Source organism: Echinococcus granulosus (genome assembly GCF_000524195.1).
Source record: "Echinococcus granulosus chromosome Unknown EG_S00039, whole genome shotgun sequence".
NCBI classification, from domain to species: domain Eukaryota; kingdom Metazoa; phylum Platyhelminthes; class Cestoda; order Cyclophyllidea; family Taeniidae; genus Echinococcus; species Echinococcus granulosus.
In genome coordinates, this window is record NW_020170419.1 from 419,533 (window position 1) to 444,665 (window position 25,133).

Below are 25,133 nucleotides of genomic sequence, written 5' to 3' on the forward strand. Positions count from 1 at the left end.
GTCAATACGTCAGCGACGTCTCGGGTGAAGCTGTACTTGGTGGGGTTGCAGCCGAGCCACATGGAGCTTGAGGAGCGGCACAATTTCGCCTAGTACGGTACTGTCACGGAGTGATGCATTGCGCGTGACGGGGATACTGATGAGTTGAGGATGATCTGGTGCATGTGAAACCCTTCAAGTTGAAGACGAATAAGGCGAACAAGACGGGAAGGTTGGTCGTCCGTCTCAAATCAGCATAGACACCAAAGTACACTTTGGAAACTAGTCAACAAAAGAAATTGCCATAAGAACTGTCCCAAGTATCGACTGATTTCTCATTTCCGGTCCTTTCCTCGCCCCATTAGTTTCCACGCTTCTGCACACAGCCAATGAGAGCTGACTAAGTGGTCCAACAGAGGTTGAGACAAAGCGAGGTCAGACCACGTGCTCATGACCATGCACCCATCAACCCCATCAAAGGCAGGAAGTCGAATGAGTCGAGGAGACGAGTATACAAATGGTTTGTTGAAAAGGCTGGCATACAACAAATGAGTGCACGAGTGTGTGTGTGTGTGTGTGTGTGTGTACAAATACTAGTCAGATATGGGTCGTTTGTACCAGAATCGCGCGCGATTGTCATCGCTGCAGGAGAGAAAGGCCGCTGTGGTTGGTGAATGCACGAAACACCGGATCGGACCGTTATGACCTACAAAAAGTGCAAAGTGGGTAGGGCAACCCCCCTAAATCACATTGCATATATCCCCAACTCGAGACGATAGCCAACTCGATAGCAATAGCCATTCACTCGACAGCGGACGTGTCGACCGAAAGGGAAACTTCACTTAGTCAACAACCACTCCCTGTGGACTTAATATAAACGGAGAAAGGTCAGGTTCGCAAACGCCGCATTTTGGAAAAGCTTGAGAGAACTTGATATAAAACCGAAGAATACTACTTACTAAGTGGCAGCAGACGTTGGCGATCAGCATTGCGCGAATCCCAGCAGCACAGACTTTTGGTCACCTCATCCGGGAAAAGGACTGCAACATGAGGGAAAATGAGTTAATTTTTTTCTGCAAAATGCATGTCGTTAAAGCGGTGAGAAATTACATTCAAAAAAATGCCGAAAAGCAACAAATTATTAAATCAGGAGGTACCAAGACGACAGAAACAGGGCAGATAGAACTACGTAAAAATTCCGCGAATAGACTTGGATAGGCCTGGAACCAGAAAGATGGGTCGTAAGATTTGACCAACAGAAGGTATTCTATCCCAGATTCAACAGGTATGCTCAGCAAATGCCAGTCAATGCAGGATCGGGAAAATGACTACTTTTTTAAATAATACATCACTCATAGAAAAGTGGCGACGCGGCAATTGCGAGAAAAAGGGCGATGCAAGGGCTGCGCCTCCTTACCGACAAGGAGGAGCCATCCTTGTCGCACAACGAGAAGGCAAAAAGGAAATAAGGCAAAGGCGGGAGAGGTGAAAGGCCGCCGGACTCACCGTAATCCTCGGTGTGGTTGAACACAGCGTTGGAGCGATGGGTATGCAGTCCCAAAGTCCCGGCACCAGTGTAGCTAATGAGACAACGACTTGTCGAGAGCTCCCACAGTTTCACCACGCTGTCCTTTCCCGACGTAAGCACGTACTGGAATAACATGAACAAACAGGACGTTAAGACTATTGAGCTGATTCCCCCATCCCCCTCCCCTTTATTTAAGTATACGCACCTGAAAAGCCTATCAAGTCACCAAAGCTGACTATTCAGCGGTATTCATTGCATGAATTTAACCATGTAGAGCCTTTGGGGTACTATCTACTGTCGCGATGTCATGACAAGCTAAAAAGTATTGTCAATTATCCAGGCCACAGCATCCAACCAAGCAGTGGAAGTGGTCAATCACTTGTTTATCCGTGAAGGTAAACACACAGCCGGAAGGCAGAACTTGACCCACCTTTGAGTTGCGCGAGAAAACTGCCGAACAGACAGGCAGACCGTCGTGTGCCGCCTCGAAAGTGGAGACACAGCGTCCTGAAACACCGTCCCAAATCTTGAAGCTGCCGTCGACCGAAGAGGTGACAAAGTAATTGGCATTGGGCGCCCATCTTGCCATCGTCACCGCACCGTTGTGCTGATCCTCCGGCACCGCTGATACAAAGCACTGACAAGTGTTCACACTGTAAATACGCACTGCAAGATAAAGTTAACATTGTCATCATCAATGGTGGAGCAGAGGTGTCGAAAACAGTACTCTATATCCATCTATCCATCAGTCACACCCTCACCCCCGACTCTCCACAATTTATTCCCTCAGGATACACCGTTCATCCAAATGCCAGACACTCCAGCTGCACCTACCCTAAGCAAGTCCTGCATGGGGATGCTGTACTTGTGAACAAATGGGTAGGCAGATGAGCGACAGTCAATCAATTAATGAGGAGCTGAAAAAGTGAAAACAGGTCACCACCTACGAGTCTTGTGATGAGTACCAACGAGGAGGTAGTTGCCCGAGGGATGGAAGTGAAGGGTTTTGATGGGTGACGCCTCCGGAATACTGCGCTGCGCCTTTTTCACAGAGGGATTGGAGAAATCGAAGAACTTGATGGTGTAGTCTTTGCTCCCACTCACCAAAATCTGCTGTGACGCGTCGGGATGAAAATCCACACAGGTGACTTCCTGTTCAACAATGAAATGAAATGGTGTCGGAAAGAAATTCTCGAGGAAAAAAAGAAAACGATGCTAGTATGGTTGTCGAGGTCTTCTCAATTTGCCTGTTGGTTGGGTGCAGCTCTGTTCACAGAACCGTTCCTACTTCCTGTTCTATTTCGCTGACCTACAGAGTTTACGCATGGTCTCGTTACCATAGGAGGAAGGCAGCTGCCGGTAGTAGCCCTCTCCATCAGCGCCTCTCCGATCAGCTTCTCCTAGATGTCTGCCTATCTGCAGCTCTAGGTAATCAGCTCCAGTTGATCTCTTCCGCCTCTGTCACGAATGAATTCAAATTTCTTGCCACCAAACTTAACATTATCTGGCCAAAACTAGTTGTCGCAATCCAATGCTTATTCTCTCTCGTCATTTCCTTCACGTTCCTCAACAAGTGGGGACGGAGGAGTTCCGCACAGCTCGAGTGGACTCAAACAGCCGCAATGAAGAAGCGATGACAAGGACCTACCCCAAAAGTAAAAACCCACACCTGTGTCATCAGGCAACGTTGTCGACGCTCAACTGGATAAAGAGGAAGACGGACCTAGTTTGACGGAAGACTTCTTATCATATAAAGCAAAAGCATCAAGCAACCCCTCTAGTAGGTCCCTCATAGACTTGCAAAGCTGGGAAGCCTGAATAACACTCGGTGATTAGTCACGCACGAGGCTCAAATATGACTAGTCAAAGAGAGAAGGGAATCAGAAAAATTACCGCAGTATGATCGTAGAGAGTTCGGATGACTGGATGAGCTTCCATCTGCTGCTGTGGCGTTTCCTGAGCCGAGTGTTCCGGTCCAGAGTTGCCTTTTGCAAGCATTCTTTCAACATCCAGAATCTGCGAGTTGGATTCAGCAAATTAAAAGGCATTGTAATTGGGTAACTTTATAAGCACACTAAGAATTAGTACCTTAATCGAGGAGTCATGAGAACCAGTGGCAATGAGTTGACCTATTAGTGATTGTGAGAAAAGTAAGGTAAATATACACTATAGTAAAAAAAACTATTAGAAGCTTTAAAAACAGAGTCACTGGACCTGTGCTATTAAATGCAGCCGCTCTGCAAGCTGCCTTGTGTGCGGTGACATAGCAGGTTTCATAAAGTGCAGCTTCGGGAGCCATGGTAGAACCTAGTTGAGGAATGCGGAAAAAGAACAATAGAGACCAACCCAGGTATCAAAGTAGGAATAAGGGGTAAACGGACTTTCACTTTCAATCTCCAGGTCGATGCCGGTGCCTGGGGCAATGTTGTCACCCTCGAGTGCAACCGACCGATCTTGCTCATCTAAAAAATACGAATCCACGCACTATTCTCACAAACAGTCATAAAGTGAAAGTACAGATGATAGAAAAATGAGCGAGAAAATTATCCAAAAGTAACCAACACAAGGTGGATGAGAATAAGCTAATACCATCTGCAATAGAGAGACCAAGCTTTACTAGTTTCAGGAGTCGCGCTGATGGACCGCATGAAATAGTTGGGGATACTTCATTCATAAGATTAATTGCAATAGCCTGATAGCCGTCGTGGAAAAGTTGACTACAAAGACCGATACAAGAATCGAGAATCCAAAAACCTTATTATAAGTCGGTAGAGTACATCACGTTCTCTTATAGACATGCTAGGAGAAAGAAAGTGGGCTGAGATCGGTATCGCTCCTAACCAATCAATGCATTACCAGCGGTTAACTCATGTTTTGTTCACGTGATAAACACGAAGATGATTATAAAGTTGAAGCACTAAAAATGCATAGAAAAGAGATTGAATTAATAGTGTGAAAGCACAGTGTTTATACATGAAAATCAAACTTTAGTCATTTTTGGGCCACGTTTTAGAGTTGTGATGCAACTTGAAAAGACAGAAATATTGACTAAATAAGAAAAGTTGCGCGAAAACCTAGCTGAAGAGTAGTAATGAATTTGGCTATCATTATTTTTGTAAAAAGATTCCTCTGAGTCTAAGGCTTTTTAAGGGCAAAAAGAAAATATCGTTGTGAAATAAACCACCACTTGTTCTTTTTATGAGCTTTTTTCTGATTTTAAGCTTGAAAAGCAACAATCAAAAATTGAAAACGATGTGTTTTTGCGTTATTTCTGGCCAAACTCAGAAATTCTGACTACTAATGAATATGCAAGTTACATGTTATGGTGGCTTCATCATTAGCAAAATTTTTATCTTTAGGTTTTTTTGAGACAATCTAGTCTAAACTTTGTTGCAGATGTATTTGTGCACATGATGAGAGGTTTCAATGAATTTGCTTATTTTTAGCGCCAAAATAAATTATCCAGTCATCTTGATGACCTTGAGTTATCATACCAAATGTGTGGGATCATGCTGTGAGGCAGAGGTCATTGGTTCGTTCTAACTCTATATTAATCGGATTTTGTGGTTTGGTTTGAGCTAAATATGGCGCTTGATGACGAAGAAGAATTCTCGCCTGAAATTCTAAATCATTTTGACCTTGTTTGCACACAATTCGCGACAGCTCGTGCTTCTGAAGGTTCTATTAGTTTTTCAAATATGCACATCTATAGTTCGCAAAGGTGACGATCCTGGTGAACATCTCAAACCTATTGCCCAGAACCAAGAAGGCAGTCGCCCATCAAACTCACAACAGTCAAAATCTCGCACTCACGTTTTTAGACTATCTAGAAAAACCCCATTTGGCAGGATCTGCTCTTGGACAGCACCCTCACAACCCTCGAGCGCGTATGCGTGTATAAAATTTTCATCTGCCATTAATTCTAACTTTAATTAATTTGACCAGATCCTTATTTGTTTCATCACAGTTCTACTGGTGAACCGTATAAAATCGAGATTGAACGTTTGAAGCGCGAGGTTTGTGTTATCCTCCCTATTTGTTCCTCTTCTCTTAACATATAGCTATAAATACCTTATTTTTACAGATGGCAGCTCTTCGGGAGGAGTTATACGTGAAAGTTGGTGAACTGGCTTCCCTCAAAGAGGCCTCTAGCCGCAGCACCAACGCCCGATTGGAGGTTATTCGGAAATTGGAGGCACAGTTGGCCTCAGAAAGGGCGGAAAGCTCCAAAGCTATCGCGGCTTTAAACAGTCAGTTGGCATTTAGGGAAGCTGACTACCAGTTAGTGTCCACTGAACTGGCACAGGCCAAGATGATGCAATCCTATCAGGCCCTTTTGGATGATGAGCCGTCTACATCCTTTTCTCAAGGTACTTTTACCATTTACTGTATTTGGTCTACCATAAGTAGGTTTATCGTGTACACATTTCCCTCAATATATAAGATTGGAGTGGTCATCTACTTGCGAAAGTCTTTGTTTCTTCTAAGAAGGCATCTACAGCACTGCCTTAAGGCTAAATGATTTTTGAAGGTACAGGTCGTACATCGATTAAGAAATGTTCTACTCGTTCTGACAGAAAACTGTCATAGTTACATTCTAATCTTTGTTCTCTTCTATCTTGAGCTAAATTAGATGCACTAATAATTATTCCGGCGAGGTGTCTAATTCAACTATTTACTTGTTCACCGCATGAGACACCCTAGGATTCTTGCATCAATGACCGGACGAGGGTTTGGAACGTGTGTAGTTCTCATGTCCTAAGCTAATCAATCTGTAAGGGCCATTACAAATAAAACATTTAGCGTTGTCCGCGCCTTCCAAGTCATAGTGGATTCGTCCATTTCCTGTATGATAGAATTTGGATATTCAAGGCAACATTGGAAAAGAGCACACATGGGGTGTAAACTGTATATCAAAAACAAAAAATGATTTGCAATCATGAATGAACTGTCCTGAGGCATGTGGCATGCACTGACTTCTCAAATGAAGGATTCAATTAAGCACTCCGTTAGTCTTGCCGGGTGTCCTGCGTGCTGGATGACTGCCAGGACGTTGTGCCTTAGCCGAATTGCCATGGCCGTGACAGACTTATGACGAACGCTTGCACTATTCTAGTACCTAACTGGGGCTTGCGATTTCACAACTAAAACGTGACATTTTTCTCTGCAAGAGTGTGTATCTGTGGGTGTTCCTTCTTTGTTGATAGAAAACCTCCAACCATGCGTCTACGCCACATTTGTAAGTGGTACATGAACTAGTTATTAGTAATAAATGTGGCACTTACCGTTAGGATGGTTGGTAGTGCAGTGTAATTCTATTTCATGAGTTGAAAGTAGCCCCGGTTCAACTCAAACACCCATGGTAGTGTCACATGTAAAAGTTGTGATCAATCGTATGTTGTCTTCGTCTTTCACTGATTTCGTTTTCCTTTTTTTCTCAGCTGTTGGTAATATTTCACCTGCCTCAGCCCTACTTACTTCAGTAGCAGAGGGTGTGGATGCTAGACTAGCCAAACGTGGTGGATGTTTTCCTCGACCTATTTCGCCTTTGATGACTCGGGTAACACCTTCCAAACGTCCGCGTCTCTGGAGTGACGAGCTGGTCTGCGGAACTAGTGTTGGCGTTGGTGCAAGCGATACCACTCCAAACTCTCTGTCGCCTACGATTACGCGCCCAAGCGGAGTCAAAGTCAGATCACTTCGACCGTTTGTTAAGCTTCCTACTCTCAATTTGGTAGAGGAGGCGCAAGCTCCTCCCACTCCTTGCAAGCACACTTTGTCGACAGAGGTGATGGCGGATGACAGGGTGGCACCCACACCACCGCCACCACCACCATCGCCGCAGAAGCTGCGTTTTCGGTTGCGGCGTGGAAGTGGATCCTCAAAAAACTCGGATCTCTGTCAGGTATTGAGAAGGCTGACACTACTTTCGAGGGAAACTAGATGCCTTCCTCGGGATCCAGAGTTGCCGGGGTACGTAGGTATTGCAGTAGTCCATGAGAAGCTTTTTTGTTACCAAAGTTTTCGATGAGGCTATTTAACACTAGGAAGAACACATTATAGGGATATACAAGAGGCCTGGGAGATTATTGATGTAGTTCACACAATAAGCGTGATAGCTGAATACCGTGGGACTGAAGTACACCACTTAAGACGACGTTTGAATCTACACAGAACCTCACTTGCTCCCTGATAACTCACTCGACATGTTTTTTTGAAGGCTGGGTGACTCTTCACAGCAACGTACCTTCACGTACGAATGACTCGCTTTTGTGGGAACGCTTGTTCAATAGTCAAATGTAAACTACATAACGTAAAGTGGCATTTTGGGGACACCCCAGTTTTTCTCGCCTTCTCACTTTGAAGTCATTTCAACGCTATCCTCAGCCTCCTGGAATTGGGGCAACGTTGTGTCAATCTCTAAGGCTCCAATCCCGTGGTCTCCAGTCTCACTTGATACTGGAGTGCCTGTTAAAAGTGGTCGCGGTTTCGACGGCCCACAACGGCTATTTCTCTTGTGTAACATTTTAAGGAGAATCTTGTAGAGGTGAAATCAAATTTATGATGCCTTGAAATAGAGTCTCTCACCGTTGACTCTTCTCTCTGAACTGGTTGTAGGGAGGGCGACCTATTGCAGATTTAGTGGTGCTGGAAAACATTCATTCACTCACCGGAATCTAAAAAACGGGCGATTCCAATATTTATTTGGTCGTATTTTGTTGCTAACATTATCCGAAATATAAAAAAATGTTGAGTTCAACTCATGCAAGTACTAGTCCATTTCAAATACTACTTACTCGCCTGATAAGTAGAGCGATTTTTCTGTCCTCGCTCAGAGCAAATTCGCGCCGCGATCGAAACGGTGAAGGTTTTCAAGTAAGCGTTGTTTATTTACTCCAGTGGATTTTACTGTCTGCATTTTTTTTGGCCATGTAATAAACGCAAACCCATCCATGAAATTGTTTACATCCGGCTGCACTGCTAAGAGCCTTATTTTTTTTTCATACATTTCACTGTCTGGTTTTCTATTGCTATCAAGAGGCTATTAGGTAAAAATTAAAAAAAAAGAAAAGACTTACCATTGTCTAAAATAGAAAGGGTAACGCGACTGGGTGGTAAGTCTCATGTAATATATGTTTGACCCCACACAATTGATTGTCGTTGTTTCAAAACATCTACCAATCAAGAGGTCAGCCTGCAATGTTTTTGCGCTTTGATGACATGTAACTAGGCCCTTTTCTACTTCATAAAAATTGCCTTCCCAACAGTCCAAGTTTCATATGCTTAGCTGCCATAGCAACGCGATACATTGTTACTGCGTTAGCGCTTCAGTTAGATCAGAAGTGAGCTTATCATTGTTAGCATGGGGAGTGAAAATGAGTATATTAGCCAAATCACCGTGACTGAAGGGATCATGCCGACGAGGCATGCGTGAAAAGCGTTCTAGTCAAGCTGGAACCTCACGTGTTGAGGCTATCAAAGGAGTTTCTACCCTGGTGATAACACGTGCAAATGCAGACGCCAAATGCACCCCATTGTGAGTAATGGGAGATGGTGCAAATGTGGCATTTAAGCCTGAAAGCGGTTCATCAAGATGACAGGTAGCAGTGGAAGTGTGCCAGTGAGTGAAACCCAGTGTAGTGTTGAGTTTTCCGTCAAATACGGCTATTGGTGGAGGATTTTAGGCACGGTATGGTTGCTCAGCTCTGGGGTATTAGGGTAGTGGTAGCGCCTCAGGGATGATTGGCCGCCAGTCTAAGTCAGTGCGGATTCTAGTTCGCAGCAGAGAGCTAGCGTACTCGTAGTATCGAGGCCTTCTTCCGTAGGCCATGCAAGGACAGTTCAAACGCATTGACAAGTTTGTCGCGGCCTTGTCTACGATCTTAAACGTGACAGCTGACATTTCGCCTCCTCCCCGCCCTCCTACCCCATTGTCCTGGCCGCATTGCCTGTAAGTCACAGATGAGACAAGTCTCTTTGTCCACTCTGCCACCTGATGAGTAATCGCACGCTCTGTTGCCGTGGTCTTACCGCCTAAATCTCCTGGTTTGTGCTAGCGCTCGCCCTGTATTTGATGCAGTTTCACAAAAAGGGAGTTTGTATAGTGCGATTGGCGCCTGTTTGACACGACACTTACACATGCACCCTTTTTAGCGTCTAGTCGGAAGTTTAATGTAGCTGTGGTCCCGTATCTGTGTGCGCACGCGCGTGCATGTATTCTGAGTGTAGCCAATCAAAGAGCAGTTTTGTGCAGTTCAGCGGTCAGTGAAAGATAGGCTTGCAGTCCTAGCACCCTCAAGTAGAACAAACAGCATGGATTTACAACAAGATCGTATGCCAGACCAGCAATTTGTCCTTCATGCTAGAGCAGTGTACAGCTGGTAAACCTTCATCAAATTAAGGTGAAACATTCCACGGTGCATGTCTGTTTTGTGTTGGGGTTGTGCGGTCACGCGCATTGATCGATTCAACTTCAGAGCAAAAAGCAGAATAAAAACAATCCACCATGCCACGTTCATGTTGAACTAGGCGAAGTCTATCAACCCACGATGCGCATTGTTGTTGCGGGATCCAGTCCACCACCGACTAACTTCCCGCAAGGCATTAACCAGCCTGCTGTCGCACACAGAGAGGAGAATGTTTTAAAAACATTCTCCATTTTCTCAACATTAAAGCCGAGATGGGCCGACAAGGATGTATTTTCCAAAAAAAAATGTCAAATTATCATGTTCCCTCAAATTAGACATTTTCAAATAAAAAGTCAACATCAAATTACGAATAATGGAAGCATGTGAGACAGTTTTCACGTTTGGCACAAAACAAATAACTGTGTTTAGGCGATTACATAGGACGAGATTCAGGCGAGCAGAATCCACGCGCAACCGTCACCTAAGTCGACGCGTCGAAAAAAGAGAGTTAACCTGACGCCGGGAAGCAGCTAGAGCCAATCAGAAGGGCGGATTAAAACAAGTTACTCTTCCGCTTTCTATTCGTTCACTGCGACCTTGACCACCCAATCAAAGGCAAAGAACTAAGTGCATAAATACCGCAACACTAGTGGTCGAGCTATTAGAGTTCTGCAGTCTGTGGGTCGCGAGGGTTCGGGGGATTTAGTCAGGTAAATGGGATTGAGTAATCCTTCGTCATTTCGCAGACGAGCCATCAGTGCTACCACGGATGAAGAACGAAGTTCAGCTGAATGCGATTTCTTCAGTGGTCTGTCTCGACTCTCCGTCGGGGTGGAGAATTGTGGTGATACTGGCAAGCGTTTGGGTGAATGCATTGCTCTTATTCTACCACAGATTCGAGTCCGTTTCCAGGTGGGTTTATGTGTGACCACTTATTTCATTTGTCAGGAGTATGTTAACTTCTTCCGACTATACCGGCAATGTGTCTTTGATCATACCTTCACGCAAAAGTTGCAGCGTGATGGTCCAATTGAGTTTGAAAGCACCTCTCTGGATAGTTCGGGGATAATCGACTTGGAGCGCTTTGACGAGAACCCTTTTGCTGGCGCTCCCCCCTCGCAATTGGTCTCCGTTCCTTCGCGTGAGTGAGATGAATGCTTGCACACGGAGTGTTTTTTACTGGTTTACAGTCGTTTTTCTGCAGTATGTGTTGAGGGAAACGCTCAAACAACTCCCATCAGCGTTGAATTTGTTGGACCATCCACATGGTCGGAATCAACCGCATTACAAGCCAACGAAGGCATTCTCGCCTGTCTTCGTACAATCGACGTCCTCCTTGTTTACACACGCCGCCATGGTGTGGACATCACTGAACTCGCTAACTTCGTTAGTGAGGTATTGGACGCTCTGGCAGCAATGCTGTCTCTCAAACCCGTTGACGAAGAGGCTGTTTTGAATGCTCTTCCGGCGTTGTGGATGTCGCGTCTTGCACGCACCATTCACCAGTGCATTCATCTCGCTTGTCGCTTTGCTTTGGAATTCAACAAGATAAATAATCAGAATGAGTAAGTGTCCTAATAAGTTGGAAGCACCTGGCTTACCGCTGTATATGAATGTTCTTATATTTTGGTTCATTTTCAGATGCGTCAATGAGCCATCGTGGCTGCCCTCGATTTTAAATGTCCACCTGCTGGTAGTTTGCGTGATGTCTTCAGGAAGAACGCATGAATACCCCTCGGTTTTGCTATTAACTCTGCGTTTGTTGACCTACCTCGTAGAGGGTGGTCGTCTCGACCCTCCTGAACATTCAACAGCCGCTTCAACCTCGTCATCGAATTCTGTGGTTTCCTGGTGGGCCTCGGGAGGTGACGCGGAAACCCTGGAACTCATACAGAGGCTGCGGGAGTTAGAAATTTCCCTGGGCCAAACAGGCTGCCCCACATCATCGTCTTTCATATCCCATATTTCGAGCAGTAGGTTCTTATTATCCAATATACTAATTTTTCTTTCAGAAATACCACCCCAAGAACAGTTGGGCTGTCCCCTCCACCTCCTCTGTCGGCTGGTACATTCTCAACAATTGACCTTCAATCACGATGATGTACGGCGACTTTGTCGACTGCTTACTGAGGTTCGCTTATCTTCTGCTTTATGTCACCGTTCTTTCATCTAGTTCAGTATGTTTACAAGAGCTATGGCTTTGACTAATCGGTGGACTCGGTGTGCGAACTGTCCCTGCACTCTAGAGGTACGCACTATACCCCTCTTTATATCATTCCTCTGTAGGTGTATAAAGCACTGATAGGGTTAGGATTACCTTTGGTGGAGTGGCTTTTCACATGGAAGTCCAATCCAGACCTAAAAATTCTCTGCCTCTCGTCATTGGGGTGCCTGATTCAGGCTCTACATGCCCTTCTGCTTACACATGGAGATGATACCTTTCAACTTATCACAGATCGCATTCCCGGTTTCTTTTCAATCATTTCTCGTCTGTCACGACTGTCAGATGATGATGCAGATCTTGTTCATCCAGAATTAGTTGAGGAACTACACGATTTTGATACTTCTCCACAGTCCGATTCGTTGGAGTCCAGTTGATTTGTTGTACAGATTGGTGTTTTCTTCTTGTTTCTCTCTACCATTTCTTTCTGTAAATACAAGTCACCTACTCTGTACTTATGGCATTTTCATCTCGACCACAATTTTTACTACCTTTTATAAGTTGCCGTTTTCTTATGTTGCTCCCAGACAGCATGTATGCTCAAGTGCCTTCGTGTCCTGCCATTGATGATGCGACCCGATCAGAATTGGCTCACCGACTTTTCCGTCTCGGTGCGTTGAATTTTAGCGGTGTACGCCTGAAGACTGGTGAAGTCACCCCCGTCTACTTTGACATTCGTCTCACTATGTCTGATCCAGCTCTTTTGGTGAGTTATCTCAGCACATTGTTCGTATCCTCTGTTATGGATCTAACTGCGCTTCCTCCTCCTTCCCCAAAAAACCTTGTAGCAGGATATCGCACGATACTTGTACAAAATGATAGTCAGCTCAACTGACGATAAATTCGACTTGATTACCGGCGTTCCTGCCGCTGCTATCGCCCTTGCAACGGTGAGTCTTTACTTCGTTCGAGGGGTTGTGAAAGGCACTGCTTCTGCTCATTAAGCCGATACTTTTTTTCTAGGGAATTTCAATTCAGAACAATATACCTATGATCCTTACTCGTAAGGCGGCGAAGGACCACGGAACAAAGAAATTGATTGAGGGTATCTGGAAGGCAGGTGAAAATGTTTTGGTGGTTGAGGATGTTGTCACCTATGGCGACAGTATTGCCGAAACCACCGCCGTAAGCATTCTCTACTTAAGTCAGACATGTAAGTAGACTCTCCGTTGATGTGTGTTTTCTGTTTTAGCTCCTACGATCAAACGGTTTGCGAGTTAAACACGCTGTGGTGGTTGTTGAACGTCAACAAGGGGCCACCGAAAACCTCCTCAAAAATCACAACGTTCACTTGCATGCGTAGGCGACTTTGATTCTTTTCTTCTTATTTTGTACCCATAAATTACTGAAATTTCACTATTATACGTGCTCTTTGGCTACAGACTCCTCTCCTTTGACGATATTCTGAATATCCTCTCGACCAATGGTTTAGTCCCCATGGAACGTGTTCAAATTGCGCGAAACTTCATTGCAGGTGCTCAGTTTGACAGAGTGAGTTGAGTATTCCACTCCGTTGCTACACTAACTCCTAAGCTCTCTTTGCACACCTTGGAATCCCGCTTCTCTTCCATGATGTAGAGGCAGTCTACTGCAAGGTCAGTGGTCAATTTCTGCCCCTCTCTGGCGTCTCGCGTGTTCGAAATTATGGCTCAAAAAGCCAGCAATGCATGCCTTTCGATCGACTTGCCTTTACCATGTGAACAGCTGCTTCATGTGGTCAGAGATGCAGCTCCACGAATCGTTGCGTTGGAAATCGGCCACATTCTCATCGACGATGCATTCCCCTTACTGGCTGTGCAACTGCGCGATCTTGCGGACAGACATAAATTCCTGCTTATCGGTGATTAGTGAGTACACTATTAAATAGTCACTCTGATTATTTTATTAGGTATACTTTGTAATGTCGTATTATCACGTGAAGCTATTCAAGGCTGGTTATGCTTACTACTCTTACTCCATTTCTACTCCAGCAAAGTGGCGAATGACAAATGCACCGACAAAGGCCTCTTGTCCTCGTGCCGATGGTTTGATATCATCACCATGCACGCACTCTCAGGAACGGGACCTTTGAATGCCTTGCGAAGGCTCAACAAGGCTTCACCGGATCGAACCGTCGGTGCTCTTCTGATTGCCGATATGGACTATAATGTCTGTTTTTTTTTCTCTCTGTATTTGAAATTATGAATAGTTTTAATGCTCCAAGTGGTGAAAAGTCACCAATTTCGTCCATTTTTGTTGCATTCACTGATTTATGCAAGGCAAATTACTTTCTAACCTTTCACTTTTGATGCAAGTAAAGTATGACATGTCCTGGCAATACCCTTATTCAGATACGTTCTGTTGCTGGCATATTGAAGTGTTAAATTTGACAGGTCAAAAGTACAGGTGGCAGTTGATGCAACCGAGTAGAGATGTCTAATGGTTGGCCTCTGATTGGTTGGTTGTAGAGCTCCCTAATGAAAGCTGCCTATACAGAGGAGTGCGTAGAATTGGCGAAAAGGAACGCTGATGTGGTGGTGGGGTTTGTGACCTCCCGCCCTCTAGACGCCATTTCTTTGCCAACAAGCGCTGAAGGTGACGTTGTTCCCTCGGTGATTTACAAAACACTCCCAGAAGGCAACTGCATTGATGGAGATGCCAATGCTCACATGAATGGGTACTGCAATGGCAGTATAATGACGACTACGTTCGAGGGCTCCCGCGTCGGCGTTCTTCGCACCACCTGTCTATCCACATTGAAGGAAGGCAAAGTCGATGTACTGTAAGGGACTTGCAATGTACTCATGCTGACTCAATCATTTTCATTAATAGTCGAAAAACACTTTGACTAGTCTCCTTTTTACGTGCTTATGTATTCTTTTCTATAAATTTGTGGAAGGTAGCCCGCAGCAAAAACAACGTTAAATTTTGTCACTGTTTGTTGGGTCGGAATTTGAGAGGTGAAATCTAGACTAGGGCTATGGGGCAAAAACGGCAACCTTTGTTCTTATAAGATTTACATCGAAACTCAAAACAGCGTGAATCTTCAGAGGGAAATGGTGAGGCTTGAATGAAGAAAAACACGGTTTTTAAACGCTCTTTGTAGTGGATCTTTATACAATAAGTTGGCATTGATATCAAGGATTGTATAAAGAAGGGGGAAGAAACTAAAGCCCAATGGGGTTGGAAAATGCCGACAGTACTTCCACCTCGGATGCATGAAGATGGCACAGTTTGCTTAACACGTTTTCTTCAGATGTCACGTGCGTGTCCTAGGACGCTTGGGTCTATTTTCCCTTGAAAGGACATGCCTTGATAGCGCCTAAATCAGAAGAACAACCGAATGGTCTCCGAAGTCTGCTGTCGTCTAACATTGCTTTGAATATGCCGCTCACGACTTAGCCTCTACCGCCGCTTACCTTCCTTGGTGGTGAACCACACGCACCGTCACTCATATTCTCTGCATGTCAGTAGCGACGCGCAAATCAGCGGTTGAATCATTGGAGTTTCCTCCAACCTGATGCATCACCCCTCGGTAGAGTTGAGGTCTTTGAACCTCTAACGAGAGGTTGCTCCCTCCACAAAGGGCTGTCCCTGACGCTTCTACCGCCTTGGAACTTAAACAGCTCGCAGAGCAAACAGGATCGAACTGCATCCACAGGGGTTAGCATTTGGCGATACGAGTGTTTGGGATGACAGGGGGACGGTAAGGGACACAACAAAGTGCGTACCTGCACAGTGTGCAAGCTACAGAAAGGCCATAATGTAAGTCTCCCTAACATTATTACCCACCTACCAAACCAGTCGCCCATGCCATGTTTGACGGTGCCATCTTAACTTATAGAATTCCAAATCAAAGTCGATCTATCAAATTATACTAGGAACAACAAACTCAAGGCAAAGCGTATCACCGTAACGGCTTTTGACGCATCACCATCATTCTGTTCAATTATGGATGAATCAGGGTTGGGGTTATGCGACACCAGAAAGGAGAGTGGGCTAAAGAAAAAGGAGTTTTAGAATTACGACCAAATACTTCCCCAATATTGCCAATATGGCACCGGAATTCGTTTAGTAACACTAGAAAAAGAGCCAGAGCGAGTAGGCTTAAAGGATGCAAAACCGGCACAGGAGATGTTAAAATGAAGTCGTCCAATATCCAAGATTCCTTCTATTAAAAGAACTTGTTTTTCGTGATAACGGCGCCGAAGCCAATGAGAGAAGCAGCCAAAAGAGCAACAGTTTCCGAGTGGATTAGGGGACTAAGCCATATACCCTAAAAAGAGGTGAATAAGCGGGAAGAGATGAACAACTCACGGGGTGGTAAACATCAACTGTAAAAACGGGCTTGACGCTATCAAGTGGTCGACCTTGGCTTTGCGCTTTGCGTAGGTGTAAGTAACCCACATCATCGTAGAAACGAATTGAGTAGTAACCCTTGGGTAATTTCATATGATCATCGGAGAAGGTAACTTGAAACTCATCTGTCTCCAGATTTCGACTGACAGGAACAATTTTATCACCAAGCACAGCATAAAGTTCACTCAACTTAAAAATACTATTTGACAGTCGATGTTCATACCTCATCATTTTCACAAGTCGCTCGACCTTCGACAATGAAAACTGTTTTCGAGGAGAGAAGAGAATCTGTCGATGTATAATACCGGGTTTGAACCGTCGGATTTTCACACCCAAAAACTATTCACGTCCATTTTATAAGAGCACACATACCTGTGCTGAACGCCAACAATGCAAAAACAACCACAAGCAGCATCACCCGTCTCCTATTTACAAAAGCCGCTCGAGGAACAACGTGTGTGACCCGTTAAATTTGATCAATTTGAAAAACCAGATAATCAATCACTAAATACAAAAATAAAAGCTCTCAAGGTCTCTAGAAGTCTAAGCTTGCAGTATTTTATTTAATTAAAGTTTTTCAGCGTAATTTAATTTTGAAGTAGGCCAGCAAAACTTTCACCACATCAACGAAGCAATCCGAGCTGTTAAAATTGTCGCTTTTAAACTCATTTTAAAGCCCTATAAGGCATAATAAATAGAAAATTGACCCTGCATTGACGTGTGGACTGCCACTTATTAGCAGGAAAACGGCCAAAGCTGCCTGCATATACTGAAGAGCTTGTAAAGCCAAATGCTAGTCAAGTAGTAGTAAACTACCGCAAAAGCGCAGCAAGGATTCACTGGAGTGATCATTTTTGTTAAAATAAAGTCGCCGAATTCACCATATGAAATGAGTTCTAGAGATCGCATGGGTAGTAACACGACGCAGCAGCTGAGATCGGCCTCCGAATTAAGACGATGGATATGAAAACAGACAAGTGGCTCTCTAATCATATACCGCGAAAACGGAAATCTGACGAGGTAACCCATCGTCAAGTGGCATCATCAGAGTGTTGACAAATTTATCCATTCACGGATTCTCTTTTATGGAAAGAACTTTTCGGCAAATGGATGAAAAATGGCATTGATGCACACGCAGGAAGCACATTGCTCACTGATTTTACAAGTTGTTTTAAAAAATTTGTTTACTCTAGAATTTAGGGGACACGAGTGACCATCTCTAAGCAAGCTTAAAGATTATATCATTGATACAATGGGGAACATCCCCATATTTCATCAAAACTAATTTTAACCATGTTTAATTCTATTTTGGTATCGTTCTGTAGATTCCCCACATTGTTGTTCACTAATCAATGGACCCGGAACGCTTATCCATCTGGGACTCTACTACGACTATATAATAATTTGATGATAACATGGATTAGGATATAATGTTACCGGCCAAAATATCATGTCACCCGGGCAGCAGAGGTTACAAACCTTAAGGACTGAAATCTCTACGGCAAATTATTTGTTTTGTCTACTTTCAAGCTTAATTATTTTGGGGAATGCGTGCTACATTCTTGTCGCTATGAGTACTACCTGCGGTGATTCTAAGACTGGGCGATTACTACTACATTCGCAATCGGATATCACATTTGCTTATTTCTCCCAGCTTTCTAAGATGATTGCAGAGTCACAGTAACGTGTTGTGTTCATAAGTGTGCTTTGCTTAGGGTTTGGTTGGCTCCACAACCATGTGGCGGCTTTAGGATATCCTTGATATGATGATAAGTGTAGTGATAAGTTTTCCTCTAAGACATTGATTACTAACATACTAAATATCTCAATTCTGAAGACATACGAATGCCTTAAGCGGTTGACTACAGCTCCTTATGAAAACTTTTTATGATAATTAGGTTTATTCCAGAATCGCAGCATTTTATGCTTCCTTAGTACCATTTCCTATGAGGTCATAAACCCAGACACTGAGGACGATTTTAATGTCTTTAATGGCTTCTTTAAACACTTGGCTATATCTTCCACTGCCTGTACAATTCAAAAGAGGGGATAGCTAACAAATATCTTCTTTAAGTCTCCTCAAAAATCTGTGCGCTCCCTAGTCCTGCCACTTCGAACATCAAGCCAGTGAGAGGCTGTGGGTTGCATGAGCATGGATGCAGTTTCTCCAATCTCTTGGAAATTGGGGCGTCAACTCTGTGCTTTTGCTTCTCCATTCGTTTCATTGACTTCTTGTCACTTGTCTCGCTAATCGCCTGGGACGTGCATCGACATCCGTCTGCCCCCTCCTATTGTACCCCTAAGCGGGTGTATTTGATCTGAGCCTATCTGCCTTACGCATCGAAATGTCTTGCGAGGCAGAATGACCTCTCTGCGCTTATCTTCAAACGACCGCCTTGCTCGTCCCTAGGTCATCCACACACTTCCGAGGTGCAGAAAACCTCACTACCCCAAACGATTGTGCCCACCTTAGATGAGACAGCCTGTTGACTCAATCGTCCAATTCCTGAAGTTCAAACAGCCAATATGAGAAATATGCATCTGGATGGTTTGATACACCACGGTGTCGCAAGAGGGGCTTTTTCAGAGTCAATATTCAAATGGATAAGGTGAAGATGAGAGTGACAAACGGTGATGTTGAAGAAGCCTAACCCACCTGACGATGGTAGAAACAAAGGGATAGCGAGAGCAGTATTAACCCGCAGATGCATGTCTATCCACCACAACACCTCAACACCACCTACGATCTGAGTAAATCCATCCACTGAGACGACTTTGACATTACGAATTAAGGATGCTACCATAAAGGGTTGACAGAGGTCAAATCAGAATAAACAGGACACCATACCAAATCGGGGGAAGAGGTGGGAGGGGGCAAGGGCTGGGGAAAGCCAGAAAAAAAGGACAAAACAACACAAATGCTTTGTGGAATGCATGAAAAATGTGACTATTGCACTGAGACGCTCGTCTGTCATAATTGCAACTTGGAGAGTAAACCACTCCTCTCAAGATCGTTATTTGGCAGGCCACGTGTACGCAAAATTCGTCGGCGTAGATTGCTCGTGGCAACAGCTTTTGATCGTGGACCCCCTTGGTCAAATCTACCGCGTTGACGACATCGACCAACCAGAAGGCCAAAAAGACATGAGGTCAAACCCAGGCCAATTGCCAATAGGATTGCGGCGGTATGCCACTGGTAACCACTCTGTGAGTAGGGGCCAATCACAGTGTCGGTAGGTGCTTTGGCTACAATTTATCAAAATGTATTTGGGAATCAGAACGAGATAAAATAAATAACAACCTCCTAAGAATGCAAAAGAAGAATTAGTTGAATGCTTACGCCTTTTCGAGCTATTCTTCGCCTCCTCATGATGCCTACCAATCCTATGTTTGTCATCAGACATTAAATCTAAGAGAAAAGAAGGGAATTTGTAGAAATACAAAAAGAGACGGTAAATTACTAAGAGATAAAAAATTAACAGGAGTGGTCAGGTGAGGCTTAAAATGAAAGCATACATAAATTCGAAGGGAAAAACTTGCCTAAATGCTCTGCCAATGGTGTCACCCTGTGTCGCAAAACTTTGTGGGCACGATCGAAGTCAGCCCCTCGGTGGTGTAAAATATCATGCTCCCCAGCTTCCCCGTCAAAATTCTCAACCGATGCATGACGTGGTCGAGTTGGAAGGTGTACTATCTCACGTCGATGGTGTTCCAGTGGAGAATCCTCATCGGAGTACTGTGAGTCCTCCAAAAAATGCGACAGATAGCCACCTCGAGGGCGTTTTAGGAAGGTACTGACCCTGTCATCAGAAAGAATAGATCTTTCCCGCGCCTCTGAAGGCATCAAAGAGGGGACATCGGGTTCAAGGGATGAAATCAGGTAGTTGGGTGAGCCGTATTCCCCCTTATCCTCATAATTTCTGGGCATCGGGTTGTTACGGCCAAAACGCAGTGTCCGTAGAGAACGCACTTTCAAAGGCTCAAAACCGATCCCCGATAAGTCATGTTCATCGTCACCACGAGGAGGAAACGTTTGGGCATTAAGAAAATGCGCTCCAGGAGAGATTGAAGATTTCACTTTGTAGGTAGCAATAGAGTTGGAGAGTTCTATTGTGGTTAATTTTACAACAAAAGACTAAAAAGCTGGTATAACAAAAATGCTTAATAATCGATTCGCTAACCTTTTTCACAAAATAACTCGTCCGAGGCATCCGAACATTCAGCGATTCCGTTACACACATCATATATCGCTATGCAAGTAGTAGCATCGTCACATTGAAACTCCAATTCCGGTTTGCTACAAATAGAAGGAGCTACGCAAATAAAATGACTGAAAGGTGCTGAAAAAAGACCCTACCACATTTTCGACGCTTTTCGATGAATCCTGCCTTGCAAACGCAGTGCCCAGAGTCACAGATCATGTTTTTGAATACGCAGGGATTTCGTGGACCACATAAACCATGAAGTGATCCTAAAGAAGAAGTTAACACGAAATTCTGTACACTTACCACTAGGCCATGCGACAACTTTATGCACATTTGGTGGAACAGGTAATGGAGTGCGTTGTATAAATACGGTATAATCAGATTCCGAGGTAAAATTGCACAAATTTGTTTTGTGACAGTTAAAGAGAAAACAATTTCCACCTCCCTAAGTGGTAAATAACATTAATAAAGTGAAGTGGTGACCGAAGATACCTTGGGTCCAAAGACGCCGACTGTACACTCATTCAGGTCACAGCAATACTTTACACATTCTTCCAAGGAGTCGGCGGACAACTTATGGACAAACTCGGCACCCCTATTTTCGGAGATACGAGTGAGTATGATAGTATTTAAACGGATATCAAAGTCCTTGTCACAGTACCGCGAAAAGACGGGAACACAAAAAACAAAAATCTGTGTGATTATTATGAGCATGACCAACGTTCCTCCTATACTATATGGCTGTAAGTAATGCTAAACAATTAAAGGTCAACAGCCACACCAGATTCTTTCTAGCGCGCCAAATGGACGCCGATGTCCATTGGCTGATACAAAAATAAGGACGATATTATTTTAAGTAATAATATATGGATTAAATAATTGTAAATGATTAAAAAATACCTTTTTTGTCAAAGTTGCTAAGTTTGTGCCAGTAGTTTATTTGAACTTGCAATGGCCTTGTAGTGGCAAGGCGTCTCATTCAGACTTGAATCTACGCTCATTGTTATGCATAGGTAAGGGTATTTCCGTCAAATAGTACTAAATGTACCTTCTCCGGATAGAATTCCTTAGAGATAGAGTTTGCAAAGAACTTAGTTTGTAGCATTGATATGTCGCACACCGTGCTTTAATTTTGTTAAGCATTTCCATCTTAATATCTCGCCCACACACGTTTCGCAATTTCTTTCCTTGTTTATTTTTCGTACTAAACACATATTGTGTTTGCTTTTTTGATACAGTTTAGTCAAAGTCAGAAAGCTTACGTGTTTGAAGCAAAATAACGAGCTGTTTCGAATTGTACGTACAACAAACAATTGTCACTCTTTGGATGTGCTTTTTTTCGAATGTGCCTTTGCCTAGTCCTAAGGACTGTTTCTATTTTCATCGATTTCTACAGTATGTAATTTTTCTGTTCTGCTGCTGGTTTTCATTTCGTACATCGCACGCACTATGAATTTCCTTGGTTGCCACGCTTTTACTAATTAAACTTTTCAGGCCCTTTGAACTAATTTAATAAAGAGATCGGTTGATTCCTTTAAATTCTGCCAATTGTCAACCACTTTTTGCTCAAAACGACTTGTCATCGACTTTTCCATCCGCTTGGCGTCGCGTTAACTTCGTCACTGACATATAAGTTATGCTGGCCCATTAGTTCGAGCACTGTTAAAAAAATTATGTTTATTTCCTTACCAATATTTTCATAAATTTCGTTCAAATTGGCACGTTTTGGTTCACTTAGCCTCTCTTTTAGGAGTGACACATTCTTTTCGTCTTAACAACGCTTCATAGAAACAATTTTTGCAAGTGCTTTTGATAAACTAGCGGTTTATTGAAGAAGTATTAGTGGTCTTTGCTTGTGATATTCTTATTGTCGCATCACCTCATGCCCGAGCGGCTGGAGACCACTCTTTACTGGGTTGGCCAGAATCTCCTCTCCTGAGTAAAACATCCATTTGTCGCCTTTAATTAAATCTATATCTTGTCATTTGCAATCTAATTATCTAGCAGCTTCAAATTCGTAAATGTAAATTCACCTGGTCTCGTATTTCATGCAAAAAAGGAGATGTTATACGTGTGCGTGCCTCCTGTCAGCCCTTTACTGTGCGCGTGTATACGCACGCGCGCGCCTGTGCATGCCTATTTGCGCCTTCTTTTTTATTATTTCTTCATGCTTAACTGTAAGATGACTCATATTAGGGCAGTTGTTAGCGCTTTCACTAGGGCACACCTTTCCCCTTGCTATTCCTTGCTCAAAAAATCCTTCTCTTTTTTTGGCATTTTCTGATTGCCCGAAGTCGTTTGTTTGGTTATTAGTCAGTCAGGCAAACTTCGTTCGGCCTTTAAATAAACCCAAATTTGCCGCTTCTTTAAAAATTTTTGAGTAACATTTACTTAATGTATTTTCGCCGATTTCCCTGATTGATACGTGAGTAGATCCTCATATCCTCCACTACCCTTTGATGCTTGTTTTTCCCACCTATCACTCATTGACTCGTCAATTTGGCTGAGGTTGTAGATGAACAGCACTTGAATTTACCACCTTTCAAATTACGCGCCTTCGTTTCAGTGTGCAAAAAATGCCCTCCTAAGTAGGGAAACGTGTGAGAATTCGGATCCTCATTTATCATGCTAGACGAGTGGAACAATAATTTGTTCTATCCATCAGTTTCATTATCCACTTTAGGTGTAGTAGTAGTAAAGGTCATTAGGTCAGTATTATTGTCAGTTGCAGGCAAAGGTTGAACTCCATGATCCATATTAGGTTGATATACGCCACAATGACAAAGAAGGTTTTCTTTTTGGGTTGGTGTAATAGCACAGTATGGCGGAAGACTGTTTTACTTGTGGCCGAGGGGTCTGGTGTCATTACGCGACCACAGTGACTAATAGCCCTAATGCCCACTGGCCAATCAGCTACCGGCATGACAGGACGATGCTCTTGGCAGCTTGTATATTCGAAGCAATTCCCGTCTCGCACCGCTTTGTACCATTTAAAGCTTTTCAGACCACCAGAAAAATGTGGCAACGGCGTGCTTTTTTCTCCCTTTTTAATTTAAGGTGTGGTTTGCATTTTACACCGGTGTAGAGGTATGTGGGGAGATGAATGCCTACACGGAAGTAATGTGAAGCATGGCCCAACACCTATATCTTTCATTTTAGTCAGCAGTGGCCTTGGAGTTCTTTGTTTATTCCCTGCCCTCACTAGCCGACTTCGTGGCGCTGTGCTGCTGGTTACTAATCGCCAAACATTTTCACCTGTTTCATGTCATTAAATTTGCTATAAAATACCAGGTCGAAGCTTCCCTTTTCCTTTCTCCCTTTTCTCAGGAAACAGTAGACAACTATTCATTTATTTTCTGGAACAGGGTGAGTAAGGCGCGTCCTTCATATTTAGAAGATAAACGCTGCCAGCGTTGATAATTAGGTGGCACTGTTCCCTTAGAGTGACGCATCTGGTTGGTGAAATTTTCGACCAATTACAATACCCGCGGGAGGTGTCGCGTAGGTCCGCTTGAGCTTCTGGAAAAAAAAAACCATTTTATAAGTTTTTTACGATGATTGTTATTTAGTGGATTTTAACCAGAAAAGTATTTGATTTAATTTTTTATGTGCATAAAAAGTAAAATGCTGCATCTAAAGCTGGTGAGTGTTTATTGTTCACAATCATCAACCCTGAGAAAAGTCCCTCATTGCACACACGCTCATGCACAGCGCGTAAGCTTGGAGTCATGTGTTTCGATGGGTGTATGTGCCTGTGTGTGTTAGAAGGCCCTCATTCACACGGACGATTACGAGCTCTTGGCCATAACCCCTCATTTTCTGCCTCCCCTCTTTCTTAATCTTTTCTCGTCCCAGTGTGAACTGCCTTTAATTAAGTTTACTTCTGTTTCCACGTGAGAAGAAATGAATTTGTCGGCAAACCGGTAAGGAGAAATTTGCTCCAGTCCTGCAAAGTCGATCAAATTGTGGCGAAAGCGTGGGAAATGGGATGGGTGTTGCAGGAGGGTGCGATATTGGTGGCAGAACTGTCGGGAAGCACATAGGATCTATAAAAAACCCATCAAATTGGTGGGTAGAAAGTAGGTGACATCCATTCATCAAATGGTGGATGTAAAAATGCTTCTGGAATGTAACCTTCTCCCAAATCTCAAGTATGCTGTAGTTTTTCGCCCCCAATTCGGGAGTTAAAGATGATTGCTAATTTTTTTATTGTGTTTTGGAGTAAATAGATGAATGGTTTTACCGCCCTGATTTATTGCGTGGCGAAGTTTAATGTTTCGGGGAGGGAGGGCGGCAAGGCAACCCTATTGTTCCTTTCCTTCCAGTCGTCGATTTCGCTGTTTTTACTTTTGATATTCCCTTCTTCTTTTTCCTTACTTTCATAATGGTGAAGGAAGCCTTTCTTATTTACGCAAAGAATCCGTTTATTTACCTAAAGTGTACGGATCCGGTGG

General features: G+C 43.7%; 5 protein-coding genes across 5 annotated transcripts in view; 2 read left to right on the forward strand and 3 right to left on the reverse strand. All coding sequences in view use genetic code 11, as the record gives it.

Moving 5' to 3' along the window:
• Positions 1 to 572: 572 nt before the first annotated feature.
• Positions 573 to 4,305, reverse strand: EGR_05387 (Cleavage stimulation factor subunit; the record flags this gene model as incomplete). The annotated part of the gene is made up of 11 exons (XM_024494636.1): positions 573 to 685; positions 939 to 1,019; positions 1,486 to 1,630; positions 1,938 to 2,173; positions 2,455 to 2,659; positions 3,401 to 3,523; positions 3,596 to 3,636; positions 3,722 to 3,814; positions 3,889 to 3,969; positions 4,097 to 4,224; positions 4,262 to 4,305. 11 exons carry the CDS (start codon positions 4,303 to 4,305, stop codon positions 573 to 575), a joined length of 1,290 nt encoding a protein of 429 aa, XP_024350963.1.
• A 786-nt stretch (positions 4,306 to 5,091) lies between these two features.
• Positions 5,092 to 14,901, forward strand: EGR_05388 (Uridine 5'-monophosphate synthase; the record flags this gene model as incomplete). Its single annotated transcript, XM_024494637.1, has 22 exons — positions 5,092 to 5,185; positions 5,220 to 5,394; positions 5,475 to 5,523; positions 5,592 to 5,877; positions 6,949 to 7,480; positions 8,344 to 8,383; positions 9,334 to 9,458; positions 10,662 to 10,827; positions 10,864 to 11,060; positions 11,106 to 11,480; positions 11,557 to 11,888; positions 11,928 to 12,046; positions 12,089 to 12,163; positions 12,202 to 12,508; positions 12,664 to 12,842; positions 12,925 to 13,026; positions 13,100 to 13,261; positions 13,329 to 13,435; positions 13,519 to 13,627; positions 13,715 to 13,983; positions 14,107 to 14,284; positions 14,584 to 14,901. 22 exons carry the CDS (start codon positions 5,092 to 5,094, stop codon positions 14,899 to 14,901), a joined length of 4,296 nt encoding a protein of 1,431 aa, XP_024350964.1.
• Positions 14,902 to 15,566: 665 nt separating this feature from the next.
• On the reverse strand, positions 15,567 to 16,889 carry EGR_05389 (Translocon-associated protein subunit delta; the record flags this gene model as incomplete). Its single annotated transcript, XM_024494638.1, has 5 exons — positions 15,567 to 15,732; positions 16,300 to 16,391; positions 16,433 to 16,663; positions 16,698 to 16,813; positions 16,847 to 16,889. The coding sequence occupies 5 exons, from the start codon at positions 16,887 to 16,889 to the stop codon at positions 15,567 to 15,569; spliced, it is 648 nt and encodes a 215-aa protein (XP_024350965.1).
• Positions 16,890 to 18,885: 1,996 nt separating this feature from the next.
• Positions 18,886 to 21,393, reverse strand: EGR_05390 (hypothetical protein; the record flags this gene model as incomplete). Its single annotated transcript, XM_024494639.1, has 8 exons — positions 18,886 to 18,980; positions 19,472 to 19,720; positions 19,815 to 19,883; positions 19,991 to 20,581; positions 20,656 to 20,787; positions 20,832 to 20,945; positions 20,983 to 21,124; positions 21,172 to 21,393. The coding sequence occupies 8 exons, from the start codon at positions 21,391 to 21,393 to the stop codon at positions 18,886 to 18,888; spliced, it is 1,614 nt and encodes a 537-aa protein (XP_024350966.1).
• Positions 21,394 to 21,684: 291 nt separating this feature from the next.
• Positions 21,685 to 25,133, forward strand: part of EGR_05391 (hypothetical protein) — a gene marked incomplete at both ends in the record, with an annotated part of 35,477 nt that continues 32,028 nt past the window's right edge. Inside the window, one exon of the mRNA XM_024494640.1 lies at positions 21,685 to 21,692. Within this exon, the coding sequence (XP_024350967.1) occupies positions 21,685 to 21,692 (8 nt within the window). The remainder of the gene's footprint in view (positions 21,693 to 25,133) is intronic.